This window comes from Engystomops pustulosus, chromosome 7 (assembly GCF_040894005.1).
Source record: "Engystomops pustulosus chromosome 7, aEngPut4.maternal, whole genome shotgun sequence".
NCBI lineage: Eukaryota > Metazoa > Chordata > Amphibia > Anura > Leptodactylidae > Engystomops > Engystomops pustulosus.
In genome coordinates, this window is record NC_092417.1 from 165195068 (window position 1) to 165212934 (window position 17867).

Consider the following 17867-nt stretch of genomic DNA (forward strand, 5'->3'; position numbering starts at 1 on the left):
GTGGTCTTTTCTCAATTCAGTTTTTCTCAGACTAGTAGAGATAGCTGAATACAGCACTTCTCTGGCATTGCTTGTGCATCTCTATAGTCCTGTGCTCCGGCATTGCTTGCGCATCTCTATAGTCCTGTGCTCCGGCATTGCTTGTGCATCTCTATAGTCCTGTGCTCCGGCATTGCTTGTGCATCTCTATAGTCCTGTGCTCTAGTCTTGCTTGTGCATCTCTATAGTCCTGTGCTCCGGCATTGCTTGTGCATCTCTATAGTCCTGTGCTCCGGCATTGCTTGTGCATCTCTATAGTCCTGTGCTCCGGCATTGCTTGTGCATCTCTATAGTCCTGTGCTCCGGCATTGCTTGTGCATCTCTATAGTCCTGTGCTCCGGCATTGCTTGTGCATCTCTATAGTCCTGTGCTCTAGTCTTGCTTGTGCATCTCTATAGTCCTGTGCTCCGGCATTGCTTGTGCATCTCTATAGTCCTGTGCTCCGGCATTGCTTGTGCATCTCTATAGTCCTGTGCTTCGGCATTGCTTGTGCATCTCTGTAGTCCTGTGCTCTGGCATTGCTTGAGCATCTCTATAGTCCTGTGCTCCGGCATTGCTTGTGCATCTCTATAGTCCTTTCTGTGGCATTGCTTGTGCATCTCTATAGTCCTGTGCTCCGGCATTGCTTGTGCAACTCTATAGTCCTGTGCTCTGGCATTGCTCGTTCATCTCTATAGTCCTGTGCTCCGGCATTGCTTGTGCAACTCTATAGTCCTGTGCTCAGGCATTGCTCGTTCATCTCTATAGGCCTGTGCTCTGGCATTACTTGTGCATCTAGTCCTGTGCTCTGGCATTGCTTGTGCATCTCTATACTCCTGTGCTCTAGTCTTGCTTGTGCATCTCTATACTCCTGTGCTGTAGTCTTGCTTGTGCATCTTTTTAGTCCTGTGCTCTAGTCTTGCTTGTGCATCTCTTTCGTCCTGTGCTCTATCATTGTTAGTACATGTCATAATCCAGTTCTCTAGCATTACATGTGGCATATATTTTCTCCTATATTCTAGCATTACTTGTGGCATATCTTTTGTCCAACTCCCTAGCATTGCTTGCTCATCTTCTAGTTCTGTGCTCTAGCATTGCTTATTCGTCCGTTTTGTCCTGTGCTATGGCATTGGCATATATTTTGTCCTATGCAATAGGTATACTTGTGGCATATCCTTTGTCCTATGTGTTAGCCTTGCTTGTGCATCTCTTTAGTCCTGTGCTCTAGCTTTACATGTGAATTCCCTTTGTCCTGTGCTCTAGCATTCCTTGCCATGTTTCTTTTTCCAGTTGTTATCTATTTGCTCTATTAAGACTTGTTGCATCACCATCATCAAGTGGTTCCACATGCTTTCTTGCATTGCTTGTGCATCCCTTTTGTCCTGTGCTCAAGCACTGCTTGGGCATCCCCTTTGTCCTGTGCTCTAACGTTGCATTTGGCGTATCTTTAGTCCTATCCTCTAGCATTGCTAGCTACGTTTCTTTGTCTGCTTGTAATACTTGCTTCATTCCATTCATCCTGCGCTCTCTTGTATTGTTTGCCTTGTCCATTGTCTTCTTACTTCAGTAAGTGCTTTAGGCAAAGCTTGCTCCATTCCATTCATTTCTCTAACCTCCAGTACTTGCTACTTACACTATTCCCTTACATCTATATACGTCTTATATGTATCTCAATGACACATCACATGAACTACCATCTGCATCTTTAACTTATCTTTTTCTTATTTTCCTTATGTTCCTGCATTCAGAGAGTAAGTTTTCCGTGATATGCCTGCCTTATGCATGAGTGGGTGTGAGCTTTACTGATGCTTCTGGCCAAGCCTAATACGCCATTGACTTGGACCGATGTCCATAGGCCAGCAATACGCATTTGGTAACGCTTAGCGAATGTCGCACTCGCCAAAACCTTCTCTGACGCTGCTGATCAGATCTAACTAGTGAGTCATTGCCACTGGTTCTGCTAATCCTTTATATATAGACAGTGAGTACAATGCTACTATACACCCTGATGTCCACAAAAGCGGATAGTCGGGAAGAGAGTGCACGGAGCAGCTGTCTCTTTCTCGGAGGCGATGGCACCTTTCTGCGGAGGTGACAGCTGCTCTCCACTGAGTAATAGGATAGGATGCATCATAGTCTGAAGAAAGAGCCGTGCTACTATATTAGGCCCACAGAGTCTATTTGTCGGATACGTCTCTCATCACATCACGGCTTGAATGGAGAAGGAACATAAAAGAAGCAGAATTTAGAAGGCGAGTTATTCTCGGTTGGGATTAATCTAATGATGGGAAAAAGGGTCCTTCAGGACTTTGATACTGATGACCCATCTTTAGAATAGGTCAACTATAGATCAGCTCAACCAAATCAGATTAATAAACGGAGCTGCAATTCCAAGCACAGCCACTATACAGTGTACGGCGCTGTGATTTGTAAGCAGTGACAAGGTCACTGATTGTTTCTTATTCCAGAAATATTTGATCCATGGAGGTGCCAGTGTTGCACCCTTTATATACCTGAAAAATGGCTTTAAAATCTATCAAATTAACCAAATTACAGTGTTAAGTAATGAGCTAAAACAAAGCTATAATAAATACTATGAGGGGGATGAATGGCAAAGAGAGCAAAGTTTTATTAGATACTCAAATTAGATTCTAAGTGCCTAGTGGTTTATGATGAAGCCCATCTTGGGCTTGGAATCACCCAATGGACACTTGCAGAAGTGTTGAAACTTTCCCAACTATGTATAATTGAAGGGTAATTAACTACAAAAACCCTAATACTACTAAGACTCCCACCTAACTGCAAATATTAATAAAACATAACTTTAGATTTAGTTCTTTGGGTCATGGTATGGACCACAGTGCAGGAAGCCATTTGCAAGCACCAAGAGATTGACACCAGAGGTTTTGTTTAGAAGTGGGTCTGGGTGCTGAAGCTCCACCAGATGCTGAAAGAAAGGGGTCCAAATCTCAACTGAATGCTTCCAATATTTTAGAGATCAAGGGAGGTCTCAGACATCAGGGGAGGTCTGAGAGAACAGGGAAGGTTTCAGAGATCAGATGATGCCTCAAGGATCAGGTCAGCACTCAGAGATCAGGGAAGGTGTCAGAGATCAGGGGAGGTGTCAGAGATCAGGGAAGGTGTCAGAGATCAGGGAAGGTCTCAGAGATCAGGGAAGGTCTCAGAGATCAGGGAAGGTCTCAGAAATCAGATGATGCCTCAGAGATCAAGGAAGGTCTCAGAGATCAGATGATGCCTCAGAGATCAGGTGAGGCCTCAGAGATCAGGGAAGGTGTCAGAGATCAGGGAAGGTGTCAGAGATCAGGGAACGTGTCAGAGATCAGGGAAGGTGTCAGAGATCAGGGAAGGTGTCAGAGATCAGGGAAGGTCTCAGAGATCAGGGAAGGTCTCAGAAATCAGGGAAGGTCTCAGAAATCAGATGATGCCTCAGAGATCAAGGAAGGTCTCAGAGATCAGATGATGCCTCAGAGATCAGGTGAGGCCTCAGAGATCAGGTGAGGCCTCAGAGATCAGGGAAGGTCTCAGAGATCAGAGAAGGTCTCAGAGATCAGGGAAGGTCTCAGAGATCAGGGAAGGTCTCAGAGATCAGGGAAGGTCTCAGAAATCAGATGATGCCTCAGAGATCAAGGAAGGTCTCAGAGATCAGATGATGCCTCAGAGATCAGGTGAGGCCTCAGAGATCAGGGAAGGTGTCAGAGATCAGGGAAGGTCTCAGAGATCAAGGATGGCCTCAGCCATCAGTGGAGTTCTTAGAGATCAGGGGAAGCCTCCGAGGTCAGTTGAGGTCGCGGAGATCAGTGGAGGTCTCGGGGCTCATGGTAGGTCTTAGAGATTAGAGGAGTTCTCAGAGATCAGGGGAGGTCCCACAGTTTAGGAAGGGTTTCAGAGATCATGGAAAGTCTAAGAGATCAAGAGAGATCTCAGAAATTATGGGAGGCCTCAGAGATCAGGGGATGTCTCAGATATCAGAGAAGGTCTCAGGGATCAGGGGAGGTCTTGTAGGTCAGGGAAGGTCTCAGTGATTAGGGTCGTTTTCAGAGATCAGGGGAGGCCTCAGAGATCAGTGAAGGTCTCAGAGCTCCAGGGAGGTATTAGAGATTAGTGGAGGTCTCAGAGATCAGGGGAGGTGTTAGCATCTGGACCCATGCCAGTTGGAGCTTACAGCTTATTATACAAATGTCTCAATTTGAACGTATACTATCCCTAGAAGAGTATGAAACTATTTTTATCTCATTATGATTATGAGATAAGCTAAAAGGCTCAGAAATGGCTCCCTCACAAAGTGGCCACCCATGGTTTTTAACACCTGCACATTCAGATGGACTGTAAAACATTTCTCTAGTTGTCAAGTGATTCACACCAAGTGCTATCTTTGGCACCTACTCTGCAGTGACAGCAATCCACAGAGCAAATGTGACCTCTGACACAGCAGGATAAACTGGCATTCATCGGGAGGGGGGCAGAGGTCAGAAATGAGGTGCACAAAATTATCGGGAGAAATGAGTGAGACCATGCCTGATGTCATCAACAAGGCAGACTGATCTGAGATGGGTGGGTATCTTAATTAGTGATACCCCAAACAATCATTAATGGTAGTGGGCTAAGTATATAGTAGGAACAGCGCCATACTTATCCAGTGGTAGCATGTGGTAGTGCAGTATAGTCCCATTAAGTTCACTTAGCTGCAACACCAGACTCGACCATGGACCAATGCGGTTCTATTAGCAGAAGAAATCGGAGGCAGAAGTTTCTCTAAGTAACACAATACAATAGTTCGATATGTTTTTGGGCAGGACAGGTAAATATATGGTCTAATCTGTGACCAACTGTCCCACGATGGATCTATCTATATAAATAAAGGGGTAGAAGTTTTGTTACGGGGGACCACCACCTTAGGCCGTATTGTTAATGAGGGAACACTTGCATGGTCATAAACTATGAAGGTGAAGGATGTAGCACCAAATGCATCAAAAATTGCTCTCCATGAATGCTGTCACAGCCGTAGAGATGGAGATGGCCATCACTTTACGTTCCTCTGTGGTTTCTCTTGCTCCAGTCTTCCACTGCTCGTTTTTTTTTACACTGTTCCTTGTTCTTTCTTTGATGATTGTCACCTTCTCTCTTTGCATGTGACGGACAATGTCTTTGTACTGCATGTCCAAAAAGTTATGTCTCCCTCTCTGTCTATGTCTTGGCCTGGTCGTGGCAAGTGATGGTGGTTATGGTGATTTCCTTGCACTGACGTGTCTTGCTCTCTCTTGCCCCGGTGATGCCGGTGCTGTCTCCGATGCATGCTTTTGTGAATGCCTCTTTGCAAGTCCAGCAGTTTCCTGCGTTCCGTAAATCGGTAAGACCCAAAGCTACACTAAGGTCTTCCCATGAGGTCGAGAGGTGATTGGTTGACTGGAGAGGTGGAGTTTTAGAGCCATGGATGTGGAAACTTTTGAGACCTTATGTTGGTGGGGTTGTTACCTTTGGTGTTTCTCCAAAGTGGTTGTCCCACTACTTAACTACCATCAATAAGCTATATTGTTCCAACAAGTATTCAAGTCCACTATTGTGCCACCAAAGCCAAAATTAAGTATTGCAAGTTGCGTCTTTACATGAATTTACCCCCATAAGACATGGGCATCTCTGGTCCAACTAATCCAAATAGCTCCTTCTTTCACCCAAAATTTCTCAATATGGTGATTGAATATAGATGTTGTAATTCAGAAAACCAATGTAAAGGGGTTGTACCAAGGTGGAAACGTATCACCATTCCATAGGGTAGGTTTAAATTGTGTAGCTGTCAATGAGGACACAACCTTTGGATCTCCCATCAGACCACATTTTGTATTCCCTGGTGATTGAACCTGCTCCCTTTTACTGCAATTAAAACTCTAGGGAACTGATGGAGATCCAGAAGTTGAACCCCACCGATCTGACAGATATCACACCTATACAATCGGTGATGGGTCTCAGTCTTGATACAACCCCTTTAAGCGATTCCTTTGCGTGTCATCCGGCTTTCAGCACTGACGGATCGAGCTGAACCGTCAATGCCGATGACTGGAAGACCAACATGATTCGAGAACTGGGAGCCAAAGTAGGGTAAGTACACTTTTTTTTTGGTCACCCCTGTCCGGGGCACCCACTGGGGTTTCCTAGCAATCCCCTGCAAATGTAAAGAAAGGTTCTGACTTATAAATTAAGGTTTTGGGCTATATACCCAAAGATATTTGTGGCCTCTGTATTACGAGCAGATGCAACTCTATTTCATTGTAAAAGTTCATCTATGGGGGATCTGTAGGGTAAGAGCTTCGGTTTCCTTCTATCCTTCCCCTATGGGCCATCTTTAGGCACTAGGACCCAGGTGCCTCCGTGCTCCTATAGTTACACCCCTGCCACAAGGAGAGGTTTTTGCGAAATTAAATCCCATGACAACATTGATCCTCCTGTTTTTTGTGCCGTTAATCCCCTGAGATTATATACTCAGAGGGAAACTAATAACAATAACATATTTATTCGCTATTTTCAACCCAAATTCACCTTAAAACACCTGAATATGTAATGTAATTGCTAAACGATTGTATTGTGAGATAAATTGGGGCATTTAGATCCATTTTTGAATATTACAAATTATAAAACATTGAATAGACTGTAGGATCAGATAGAAATCTGCAATATACAGTTTCCAGATGAAACTTGCAATGAATTCTGTTTTAATAGCGTTTTGGTTTTTTTAAATGTTCTAACAAGAGAGTTATGGTGCGGCACACGTTGCGCTGGCGTTGCGTTTGCAAAGCAACACTAGGCCCGAACGTATATGCGTATCGTTAACCAGCATCCGGTGTCTTGTATTGTATAAATGCAGGACACCGGGTGGTGGTTACCAATTGCATGCGGTTAACTGGAAGCGTATATGAGGGGCCGAGGACCTCCCCCGGGGTCTAGCGTTGTGTTTGTAAATGCAATGCAAGCGCCATGTGTGACCGGACCCTAATGGTAATACTGGAAGGAAGTGATAAAACTATCTTTCTTCTCCTTAGAAGTGGAGGTCCAATACATCATGACTATTGTGTAAGCAGGTGTAGAAGGAAAATTGCAACTTTTGCATATTTTATGTAGTGCAAATATTTGTTACTTTAAGGAAAACCTGACAGATTGTAAATATAGCAATAACATGCTGCCTGCAGATAGGACACCATATATAACCTGCTCTGCTCGTCCTGCTCTATAACATGCTGCCTACAGATAGGACACTATGTACAATCTTCTCAGCTCCTCCTGCTCTATAACATGCTGCCTGCAGATAGGACACTATGTACAATCTGCTCAGCTCCTCGTGCTCTATAACATGCTGCCTGCAGATAGGACACTATGTACAATCTGCTCAGCTCCTCGTGCTCTATAACATGCTGCCTGCAGATAGGACACTATGTACAATCTGCTCAGCTCCTCCTGCTCTATAACATGCCTCCTGGAGATAGGGCATGATGTACAATCTGCTCAGCTCCTCCTGCTCTATAACATGCTGCCTGCAGATAGGACACTATGTACAATCTGCTCAGTTCCTCTTGCTCTATAACATACTGTCTGCAGTTAGGACTCTATGTACAATCTGCTCTGCTCCTCCTGCTTTATAACACGCTGCCTGCAGATAGGAAACTATATGCAAACTGCTCAGCTCCTCTGCTCTATAACATGCTGCCTGCAAATAGGTCACTTTGTACAATCTGCTCAGCTCCTCTTGCTCTATAACATGCTGCCTGCAGATAGGACACCATGTATAACCTTCTCAGCTCCTCTTGCTCTATAACATGCTGCCTGCAGATAGGACACCATGTACAACCTTCTCAGCTCCTCCTGCTCTATAAAATGCTTCCAGCAAATCAAAGTGGCAGACTCTTTTCAAAGACCTCTCCTGTATACGGGGGTTTGGCAGTTCGCTCCTCACCATTCAGACATCCATCACCTTTCCTGTCTGGTGTTGGTGGTTTAACACCATGAGACCCCGTTGAGCAGCGTGTCTGGCTTCCTCCAGCGCTTGGTCATTGGAGCTATGGACATCTATGGCAATCATCAGTGGTCCATGACTAGTGGAAGCCCCCTGCCAGCGCTGGTAGTAGGTTCCGGTCCAGCAGTAGGCACCTGATAGAGCTGCAGTGTATGGTAATATTAGGTCCAGCTAGGTCTTCATACCTCATCCTGAGGTCCAGGCTGGGGTCATCCATGGTTGTATACTGACTTCTTCTCTTCTGACAGTAATGAGGCGAAGCAGGAGACGGCACCAGATGTCGATGTATGGGATATCCTTCGTAAAGCCCCTCCCTCGGAGTACGAGAAGATCGCCTTCCAGTATGGCATCACCGATCTCCGTGGTCTCCTGAAACGTCTGAAGAAGATGAAGAAAGAGGAGAAGAAGAGTGAAGGTGAGGACCAACTCCTACTGGAAGCTCCAGTATGAGGAGCAATTTACCCATAGAAATTCAATTGATCCTTCAAGATAGAATATTAAAAGGGTTTTTCAAATAATTTGGGGCATGGGTAAAGACAAAGGGGTCCAGTATCACTCAAGTCCACTCACTGGAAGGGTCAATGGTTACAAAATCTGCTTCAAAATCCCCTCAAGTATGGAATAAAGTGTCCTTTCTAGAATTCCTTCTAATATATGAAACCTCTTCAAATTAAAAAAAAAAAAAAATCTCCTCCAATGTCATAGGCAAAAGAGTCATATTTTGCCTGAGATGAGTCACGTTTAGAGGCTTCAGGGGGAGAGCAGCTTCAGATGCCTTATCTTAGGTTCTATAGCACCTAGATACATGATTCTGATGATAAATTAAAGATAAGAACCTAATTCCTCAAACCACTTTGTGCTTCTGTGATCCAGTTCCAGCCTTTTTATTTAATTTTATACCAAACATATGTTTCTAAGTACTATTGAAGATAGGGAGGTCTAAAGAGTGACACTGCTCCTGCAGCCTCCAAACTTGACTTATCCATTTTTTTTATAGGGAAAGGGGCAAAATTTGGCCTAAAAGAAGATATTCTAGAAAGGTCATTTCATATCCTACGTAAGGGGTTGGTATTGAAATGGGGGAACCTTTAAGCCAAATTCAATGGATCTGCACATCCATTATACACGCTGGGGCACATTTACTTACCTGTCCAAGGAGTTCACCCAAAGTGCATTGTCACTAAGATTGTCCGATGGCGCGCCCCCTGATTTTTGCCGCATGGAATCCAGAGCAGCTGAGCCACAATCCGATCATTTGCGACACAATCCCAGCACAAACACTTGTTAAATACCTGTCAAAGCTGCGCAAATCCCCAAAAAATGCAAACAGTCCGGCGAAAGTGCGATCTGCGACCCTTAGTAAATAAGCCCCTTTGTGTGGCGCTGTGTAGGTAGACCTTGAAGAGGACTTGGTCTACTGCATCCTAGTTGGCCCCTTACCAATCTGATATTGATATTCTCTAAAACGTGATCAATAAAAAACAGCAATTCCATATCTTGGAAAAACTTAGCAAGTCAATTTTACGAATAAACTTTCCAGAAAATTTACACTAAAGTGGGCAGCTAATTCCAATTTTAAATCATTTAAGTACGTGAAGATGTTGTGTATAGAATTTAAGCAACTCTTATTTTCCCTAATGATGTAAAAAGGGCAAAAATATCTCTATTGTTTCACAACTCCCTGTTTAGTATGTTCTGTTATGTTGTCTTAGCTACCGGAGCCAGGGATTACGCAAGTATAACCTCCAGCCCCTACCTGGCACCCCCACCTGGCCTACCCCACCCGGCCACCACTTCCCCGACGCTCACTATTTCACTGACTGTATCAGTGAAGGATATTAGAAATATACTAAAACATTCCGTTAATTGGACTCTGATATTGTATGAATTATGACCCCTTAATTCTTATTTGGAGTGGCGAATGACCCTGATGATCCCCCATAACCTGGCTGTATCTAGGAAATCTGGGACACCAAACCTTGTTATTGGAAGCCATTTTGTAATTTGGCCACTTGACGTTCCTCCTTGATTACATGAGCACAGATCACTGTGGCGTCTGACATCTTTGTCATATTCAAGTGGGTAGAATACCATGACCTCAGTCTTCCTTCAAGATACTGATGTGACGGTGACATCACTCAGACCAGAATAGCTTTTAGAACAGTATTCATTTTCGGAAAGTGACAGCATAGACTCCAGAGAAGATTGAAAGATGATTATATTGAGGCTGGAAAGTTACCACTAAAGTTTTGGTCAGGGTAATCAGGATTCTCCCTGTCAATCACTGTGTGTGGGCGGAGTAATCAGGACTCTCACTGTCAGTCACTGCGTGTAGGCGGAGTAATCAGGATTCTCACTGTCAATCACTGTGTGTGGGTAAAGTAATCAGGACTCTCACTGTCAATCACTGTGTGGGCGGAGTAATCAGGACTGTCACTGTCAATCACTGTGTGGGCGGAGTAATCAGGACTCTCACTGTCAATCACTGTGTGTGGGCGGGGTTATCAGGACTCTCACTGTCAATCACTGTGTGTGGGCGGAGTAATCAGGTCTCTCACTGTCAATCACTGTGTGTGGGTGGAGTAATCAGGACTCTTACTGTCAATCACTGTGTTTGGGTGGGGTTATCAGGACTCTCACTGTCAATCATTGTGTGTGGGCGGAGTAATCAGGACTCTCACTGTCAATCACTGTGTGTGGGAGGAGTAATCAGGACTCTCACTGTCAATCACTGTGTTTGGGTGGGGTTATAAGGACTCTCACTGTCAATCATTGTGTGTGGGCGGAGTAATCAGGTCTCTCACTGTCAATCACTGTGTGTGGGATGAGTAATCAGGACTCTCACTGTCAATCACTGTGTTTGGGTGGGGTTATCAGGACTCTCACTGTCAATCACTGTGTGTGGGTGGAGTAATCAGGACTCTCACTGTCAATCACTGTGTGTGAGAGGAGTAATCATTAGGATCTCATGATATCCCTACAACTAAGCTGTAAAAAAAAAAAAAATCTGTGACACAGCAATAATAAATATTTTTCCCAAGAAATTTAGAATTATTATGTGACTAACAACTGTCTTTTGGGGTTTTTATCCAATAGCTTTCCTGAAGAAGCTGGACCCTGCATACCAGGTGGATAAGGGTCAGAAGATGAAGCTGGTTGTGGAAGTGGCAAATCCTGATGCAGAGGTCAAATGGCTGAAGAACGGTCAGGAGCTCCGTGTTAGTGGAAGGTAAAGGGATCTGGGCATGAACTCTTAAATATAAAGTGATATTAATTGCTTGGACCGGAATAAAACAGGCCGATTTAGGTAACTGAACCAAAGCTCCACAAGGACCTGTAGTTGCTTTATTGTCCAATGTTCTCTTTGTGTACTGTATGGTGGTATTATTTGTGTTTAGTATAAATCTATTATTTTAGGACTGTATTATGGTATATTAGTGGGAATTTATTAACTCCTTACCAACATGTGATGTAATAGTACATCACATGTCGACTGCAGGTGTATGGAGAGGGCTCGGAGACCCGAAGACCCGAGGCTGTCTGGTTTTAACTAATTCATTACAATGTGCGATTTGCACATTGTAATAAATGCTGTGGTAAATCACAATACTGTAGTATGGCAGTATAAGGTAGGATCAATCAGACAACCTAGGGTTAAAGTACCCTAAGGGGTCTGAAAAACAGTAAAAAAAAGATTTAGGTATCACCGTGTCCCAAAAAGTCTGATCTATCAAAATGTAACAACGGTTATTCCCACTGTTTAACCCCGTAACGGCAAATAGTGCCCAAAGTCGAAAATGCCACTTTTGAATGCCATCTTGAAAAATATTAAAAATTCTATAAAAAGGCCGTATGTTCCTTAAAAATCATCAGTAAAAAATAGAAACGCAAAAACGAAAAAGGGCCTCAGCGCACTGGTATAATGAGCATGTGCTGAGCACCAATTTTCGGGCCAGACCATTAGAATTTGTATGGAAGAGCTATATGAGAAAGCATATAGTGGCAATATTGTAGCACTGTATACAGGCGGTTCCCCACCTTATTGACAACCCCTAGTTACAAACTTTACCCTTAGGCTACTATAAACAGCTATAATAGTTATCAATGTGTCTGCAATTTAGCTTTATTGTTAATCTTGATTCTTATGACAACCCAACATTTTTTTAAATCCTATTGACACAGAGACCAAAAATTTTTTTACTGGGGTTACAATTATAAAGTATACGGTTCCAACTTACATACAAATTCAACTTAAGAACAAACTTACGGAAACCTAAGTTGAATTTGTATGTAAGTTGGAACTGTTTATTTTATAATTGTAGCTCCAGACAAAACATTTTTTGCCCCAGTGACAATTGGAGTTTCAAAATTTTTTGCTGTAATTGGACCAAGGATTATCAATAAAGCTTCATTACAGACACCTTACAGCTGATCATTGCAGCCTAGGACAGATCAGTGTACAGCTCTATAGTAGCACACAGAGACTTCACCAGAGGTCACAGTGAGCAGAGGGGTCCGTCTTTAACTAGGGGTCGTCTGTAAGTCGGGTGTAATGTATTCTATCAGAGTTTCAGCTCTATGATTTGCTTTTGCCCAGCAAGCAGCATTGTTGTTGGGGTCCAAAATTAACATATCCCTAAAATAGGTCCTCAATGTCAGGACGGTGCGGTCTAACATAGAGCAAAGTCTCAGGTCAGCTCATCACAAGAGACAGATCAGCGGACAGCTCCATTCTCTGTGTAGTGGCCAGACTTGGTTACTGCAGCCCAGATCCCATTATTCTGAATAAGAGCTACACTGGAGCCATTCAGCTGATCTGATATTAAGCACCCATTCATGGGATCGATCTGCAATAATTTTAGAATTAAATGTACAACAAATATACTGCATCTGTTTTTTAATGTCGCTTTTCTTCTCCTCTTCTCTTCTAACGTCCCTCATCATTTGCTCTCGTTCGATGCTCCTTTTGGGATTGACTGAAAATTGTACATGAACCTTCAGCAAGTAAGTTTGTTCTCCGATATATTTTAACGTTCTCATAAGTATGATGTTGTCTTATGACGTACTATGCTTTTTGGAGTGAACACAATGGTAAAATAAGAAATACAGCAGACCAAAGGGGTCCACAATAAGGAAGCTCAGTTATCCAATGAGATTACAGGGGGCAAGGTCACTACAGGACGTGTTATAACTTCAGTAATGGTCTTCAGGAGATTGTAGTATCTTTTTCCTTACTTGTCACCACTTAATTTTACCCAGTGCTAGATTCTTGTGTCCTCCCTGGTTATGTGCCAAAGTGCAGCCTCTTCTCCCATCTGTCAGCGGCTCCATTAGGAGGAAGGGAAAAGGTTGGGGAAAGTAATGCATCTAACCAATGGACACATCAGGAACAGGGACGTAACTACAGTGGTAGCAGCCACAGCAGCTGCTATGGGGCCCGCAGTGTCAGGTGGCCCCAACATCCAACATGATGCACTAAAGAATGGAAGATGTACACTTCTATATACATATTGGGGTTTATTTACTAAGGTCCAACAGCCGCATTTCCGTCAGGTTTTCCGGCATTTTTCGGGGATCGTGACGGGGATTGCGTCGCAAGTCGGCTTTCACGCGACACAAATCGGGGAGCGGGCCATCAGACAACACGCGGGATTTAACATTTAAAATTGTGTCGCAAGCCAAGCACTTACATGCACCGGGAAGAAGAAGGTGAACTCCGGTGGACCTGAGCGGGGAAGCGACACAAGAAGGAAATCGGGCGCACAATCTTAGTTAATCGTGGCAGACTTCATCCTCGTCAGACATTCCGGATCAGGGATTGCGCAGGGACCGGGTAAGTAAATGTGCCCCATTATGCTGCACATCTTACAGCATAATGGGGCAGATTTACTTACCCGGCCCATTCGCGATCCAGCTGTGCGTTCTCTGCGGTGGATTCGGGTCCGGCCGGGATTCACTAAGGCAGTTCCTATGCCGTCCACCAGGTGGCGCTGCTGCGCTGAAGAGCATCGTAACGCACTGAAATACACCGAGGCCGGCTGAGTGAAGGTAAGCGCGCGTCCAGCGACACATTTTCCGTTTTTAAATGCGGTGGCTTTTTCGAATACGTCGGTTTTGCGTGTGGCCACGCCCCCCGATTTCCGTCGCACGCATGCCGGCGCCGATGCGCCACAATCCGGGGGCAATTCAGGGGAAATCGGCGCAAATTGGAAATATTCGGGTAACACGTCGGGAAAACGCGAATCGGGCCCTTAGTAAATGACCCCCAATATGTATATAACAGGGCACATCTTCCACAGTACCCGGCATGTATTAGCATGGGGGAGAGGAAGGGGACAACAGCTACTGGGACAGATCTGTGTAAGTATATACATGTACGAATAGTGTATAAATATATTTGTGCATAAATGTGTGCACATAAGTTTATAAATGTTTGAACATACAAGTATGTATCTTTTCTTACAAGGTGGGGGGCCCCATTCAGAAGTCTGCTATGGGGCGCTGCCTTTCCTAGTTTCACCCCTGTCTCTTCCTCCCACCCCTAATTTGCTGTAATGACGTCTACTGGCCATATACAACTATTTGACATGTTTAGCATCAGGGACAACACATTGAACACATCAAATAGCTGTGCATCAAGTTATTGCAAATTTCTGTGTGAACCATAAGACATATCACAGATCTGATTGTGGCAATCAATTTCTTAGAAAACTTGTCCACAATCTAATATGGCTCATTTCAAGATGGCGGCCATGCTCCGGACATAACCTAAAATATTTCCACCTCACCCATTACTCATTGGGGTGTCAGATATGTCACTTGAACCTTCTGAAATAAAATGTGTCCTGGGACTTTTGTAGATTAGATACATGATCCCTCACAACATGGGGCACTTTTTAGGTATCCCCCGCTATGATCTCCTATGTGCATTAGTCTTATACATTCAATGGCTATTGACATTCTGTTTTGCATTTTTAGATACATTTTCGAGAGCATTGGGAATAAAAGGATTTTGACTATTAACAACTGCTCGCTGGCCGATGACGCAGCCTACACGTGCGTCATTGGAGAGGAGAAGTCCTTCACTGAACTGTTCGTAAGAGGTTTGTATCTCTACAGTCATAAACGGCCATAAGTGTTGTTTATTCATTACTTAAAATCTAGTTCTTGTGACCTTCAGTGTAATAATAATCTTAAAGGGGTTGTGCTATATTAGAAAACATGGCTGCTTTTTTACCCCAAAACAGCGCCCCATCTATTCACAGGCTGTAGGTGGTATTGCAGCTTAGTACAATTAACTTCAGATGAGCTGAGCTGCAATTCCAGAGACAACCTCTGGTCGGGTGTGGTGCAGTTTCTAGAAAAGAACATCCATTTTTTTGGTATTCCTATACAACCTCAAGGTAATGAGGATTCCTGCCTTGGATTTTTTTCATTTTTTATCCATCTTGATATCTAAAATTAGGATGAATTAAGAAGTATACAGGTGGTGCCCTACTTAAGAACACCTGACTTACATACGACCTCTAGTTACAAACAGACCTCTGGACTTTGGTAATTTACTGTACTTTAGTCCTAGGCTACAATAATCAGCTATAACAGTTATCACATGTGTATACAATTAAGATTTATTGTTAAATCTGGTTCTTATGACAATCCAGCATTTTTAAAATCCAATTGTCACAGTGACCAAATAATTTTTGACTTGGGTTACAATAATAAAGTATACGGTTCCGACTTACATACAAACTCAACTTAAGAAAGGACCTTCAGAACCTATCTTGTATGTAACCCGGGGACTGCCTGTATATGCATAGGAGGTAATTTCAATTGGACAACACCCAGCCTTAAAGGGGGTTTTCAGGAATCCTAGAAAAACCCTGGGGGTTGTCTACTTAGCCGTCTCCTCAGATCACATCAAACGTATGAGGAAGCGATGTTCTGTGGCCCACGGTGGCCAATGATTGGACAAAGTCATGATCCGGAGCTACCGCAATACGCCGCGACTATAAAACCGGAAGCAAGTACACTTTCTTTTTAAATTTTTTTTTTTTTTTGGCCCAAAAGATTTTTCCAGATTTTCCAGAAGTCCTTGTAGCGCATACAGAGTTATGTATTGCAGAATAATTCAGAGGTTCTCTGCAAATAGCACAACCATCCACACCTTTCAATAGTGAGAACAACCAATCAGCATCTGCTACACAAGAAGACCCCCTTCAAGTCAAAACCTTAAAATAGACATCCACTAAAAACTGTTGTTTGATATCATAATATGGCCACCACTAGGGGGAGCTCCCTGTATCTTCTTTTGTATGTAGAAGCTAATATTGAATTTAATGGTGTGACAAGAGCGATATTTATTCATATTTATACTGAAAAATAGAAAAAAAATGGTAAAAAGGATAAAAAAAAGTTCTTTTATAAACATTCCAGTCTTTGTCTCTGTTGACTGTAGAGTCAATTGTAATGAATGTTAGTTTCACATGAATCAGGAGAGTCAGAACCTCAGCAGTTTCCAGCATCAGAATTCCCACATTATAACTCATTATTTGTATGGACGTCATGTTACAGCTTTTGGTACATGCACCCCCTCCCCTTCAGTCTACAGGTTTTTATGTTTTATATTAACACAACATAATGTAGTCACCACATAAAATTCTATGCTGCAGTTTATATTGGATATCACAGGTCACTTTCCCCAGCAAAATTCAGCACAATCATCTAATGCTGTTGATTCCCTTGCAGAGCCTCCAGTGCTGGTCCTCCGTCCTCTGGAAGATCAGATGGTGATGGTGGGAGAAAGGGTGGAGTTTGAATGTGAAGTTTCAGAAGAAGGTGCACAGGTGAAATGGTAAGAGAGGCTACTGATTATATTATAATTAGTATTTAAGGGGGGGTGCATTTATTTTTTACTGGTGTTTTTTTTTTCCCTTGTTGTGCCTTTTGTGCCTTATTAATGAGGAGTCGGCGCCACAATGTTGGTGCTCTTCCAACACTCCAAAAAAAAAATTTCTCTTTGGGCGCTGCTTGGGAATCCCATGCCTTTCCAGCACTTCTAGTTTTCCGACACGTTTTTGGACGCAATTTTTTGGAGCTGCAAAAGTTTTTCTAAGGAGTTCTAGTTCAGCTGTTCCGTAGTTTATCATATAATACAGCAGCCCCCTCATGGTTATTTTATATAAGCCCCTCACCCTCTATGGATTCATTAGATACAGCCTCTCTCACCCCCATGAATTCCTTCTGTAGAGCCTTATGTGGGCCCCCCTGCAGCTCTGGGCCCCAGCCCTTGCCCAGTGCTGGTGCCAGCCCTGGTTTGGAGAATGATCCTTCTTAAAGGTATCCTTTGAAATGATGTCAGTAGCTGCCACATCCGCACACGGCCTCCCGACCCCTTGACCCTCGGCCACTTAGCAATAGGAGCCTGTACACGGCGTCTTTTAATCACGAGCTTGGACGGCGCCATTGTTTGCTTTTACACGAAGAAGTCGCCTTCGCATTCCTGGGAACGAGTCCGACACATCTCCGAGGAAGTGTTGGCATTTTAACAAACCTCCTTGCACCGTTCGTGCTGCTCATATAATTATAACGGAGTGTAGGTTTCAGCCCGGCTCTGGATGCCATCTCATCCGTGTCATCCCACAGCTGCCAAAACGTGTCTCCTACTAACACGGTCACACACAAGGGAACGGAGATACGTGGTCAGCAAAATTCATGAAAGGCACCTTGTACAGAGCTCCATAGGCTCCGGCTGACACTCGCTGTCACTGACGGCTAAATCTGAGACGTCTTCCACTTTGAACTCTTTTCTCCGAATGTCAAGACTCTATTC

The 17867-nt window shown here is 43.7% G+C and overlaps 1 protein-coding gene across 1 annotated transcript in view; it reads left to right on the forward strand.

Annotated features, from left to right (window-relative positions):
- The window catches only part of MYBPC3 (myosin binding protein C3), a 75293-nt gene that overhangs the window by 22461 nt on the left and 34965 nt on the right, over positions 1 to 17867 (forward strand). The window contains exons 10-14 of the mRNA XM_072118701.1: positions 8287 to 8453; positions 11135 to 11267; positions 13040 to 13042; positions 15017 to 15141; positions 16784 to 16889. Coding sequence (XP_071974802.1) covers positions 8287 to 8453; positions 11135 to 11267; positions 13040 to 13042; positions 15017 to 15141; positions 16784 to 16889 — 534 coding nt within the window. The remainder of the gene's footprint in view (positions 1 to 8286; positions 8454 to 11134; positions 11268 to 13039; positions 13043 to 15016; positions 15142 to 16783; positions 16890 to 17867) is intronic.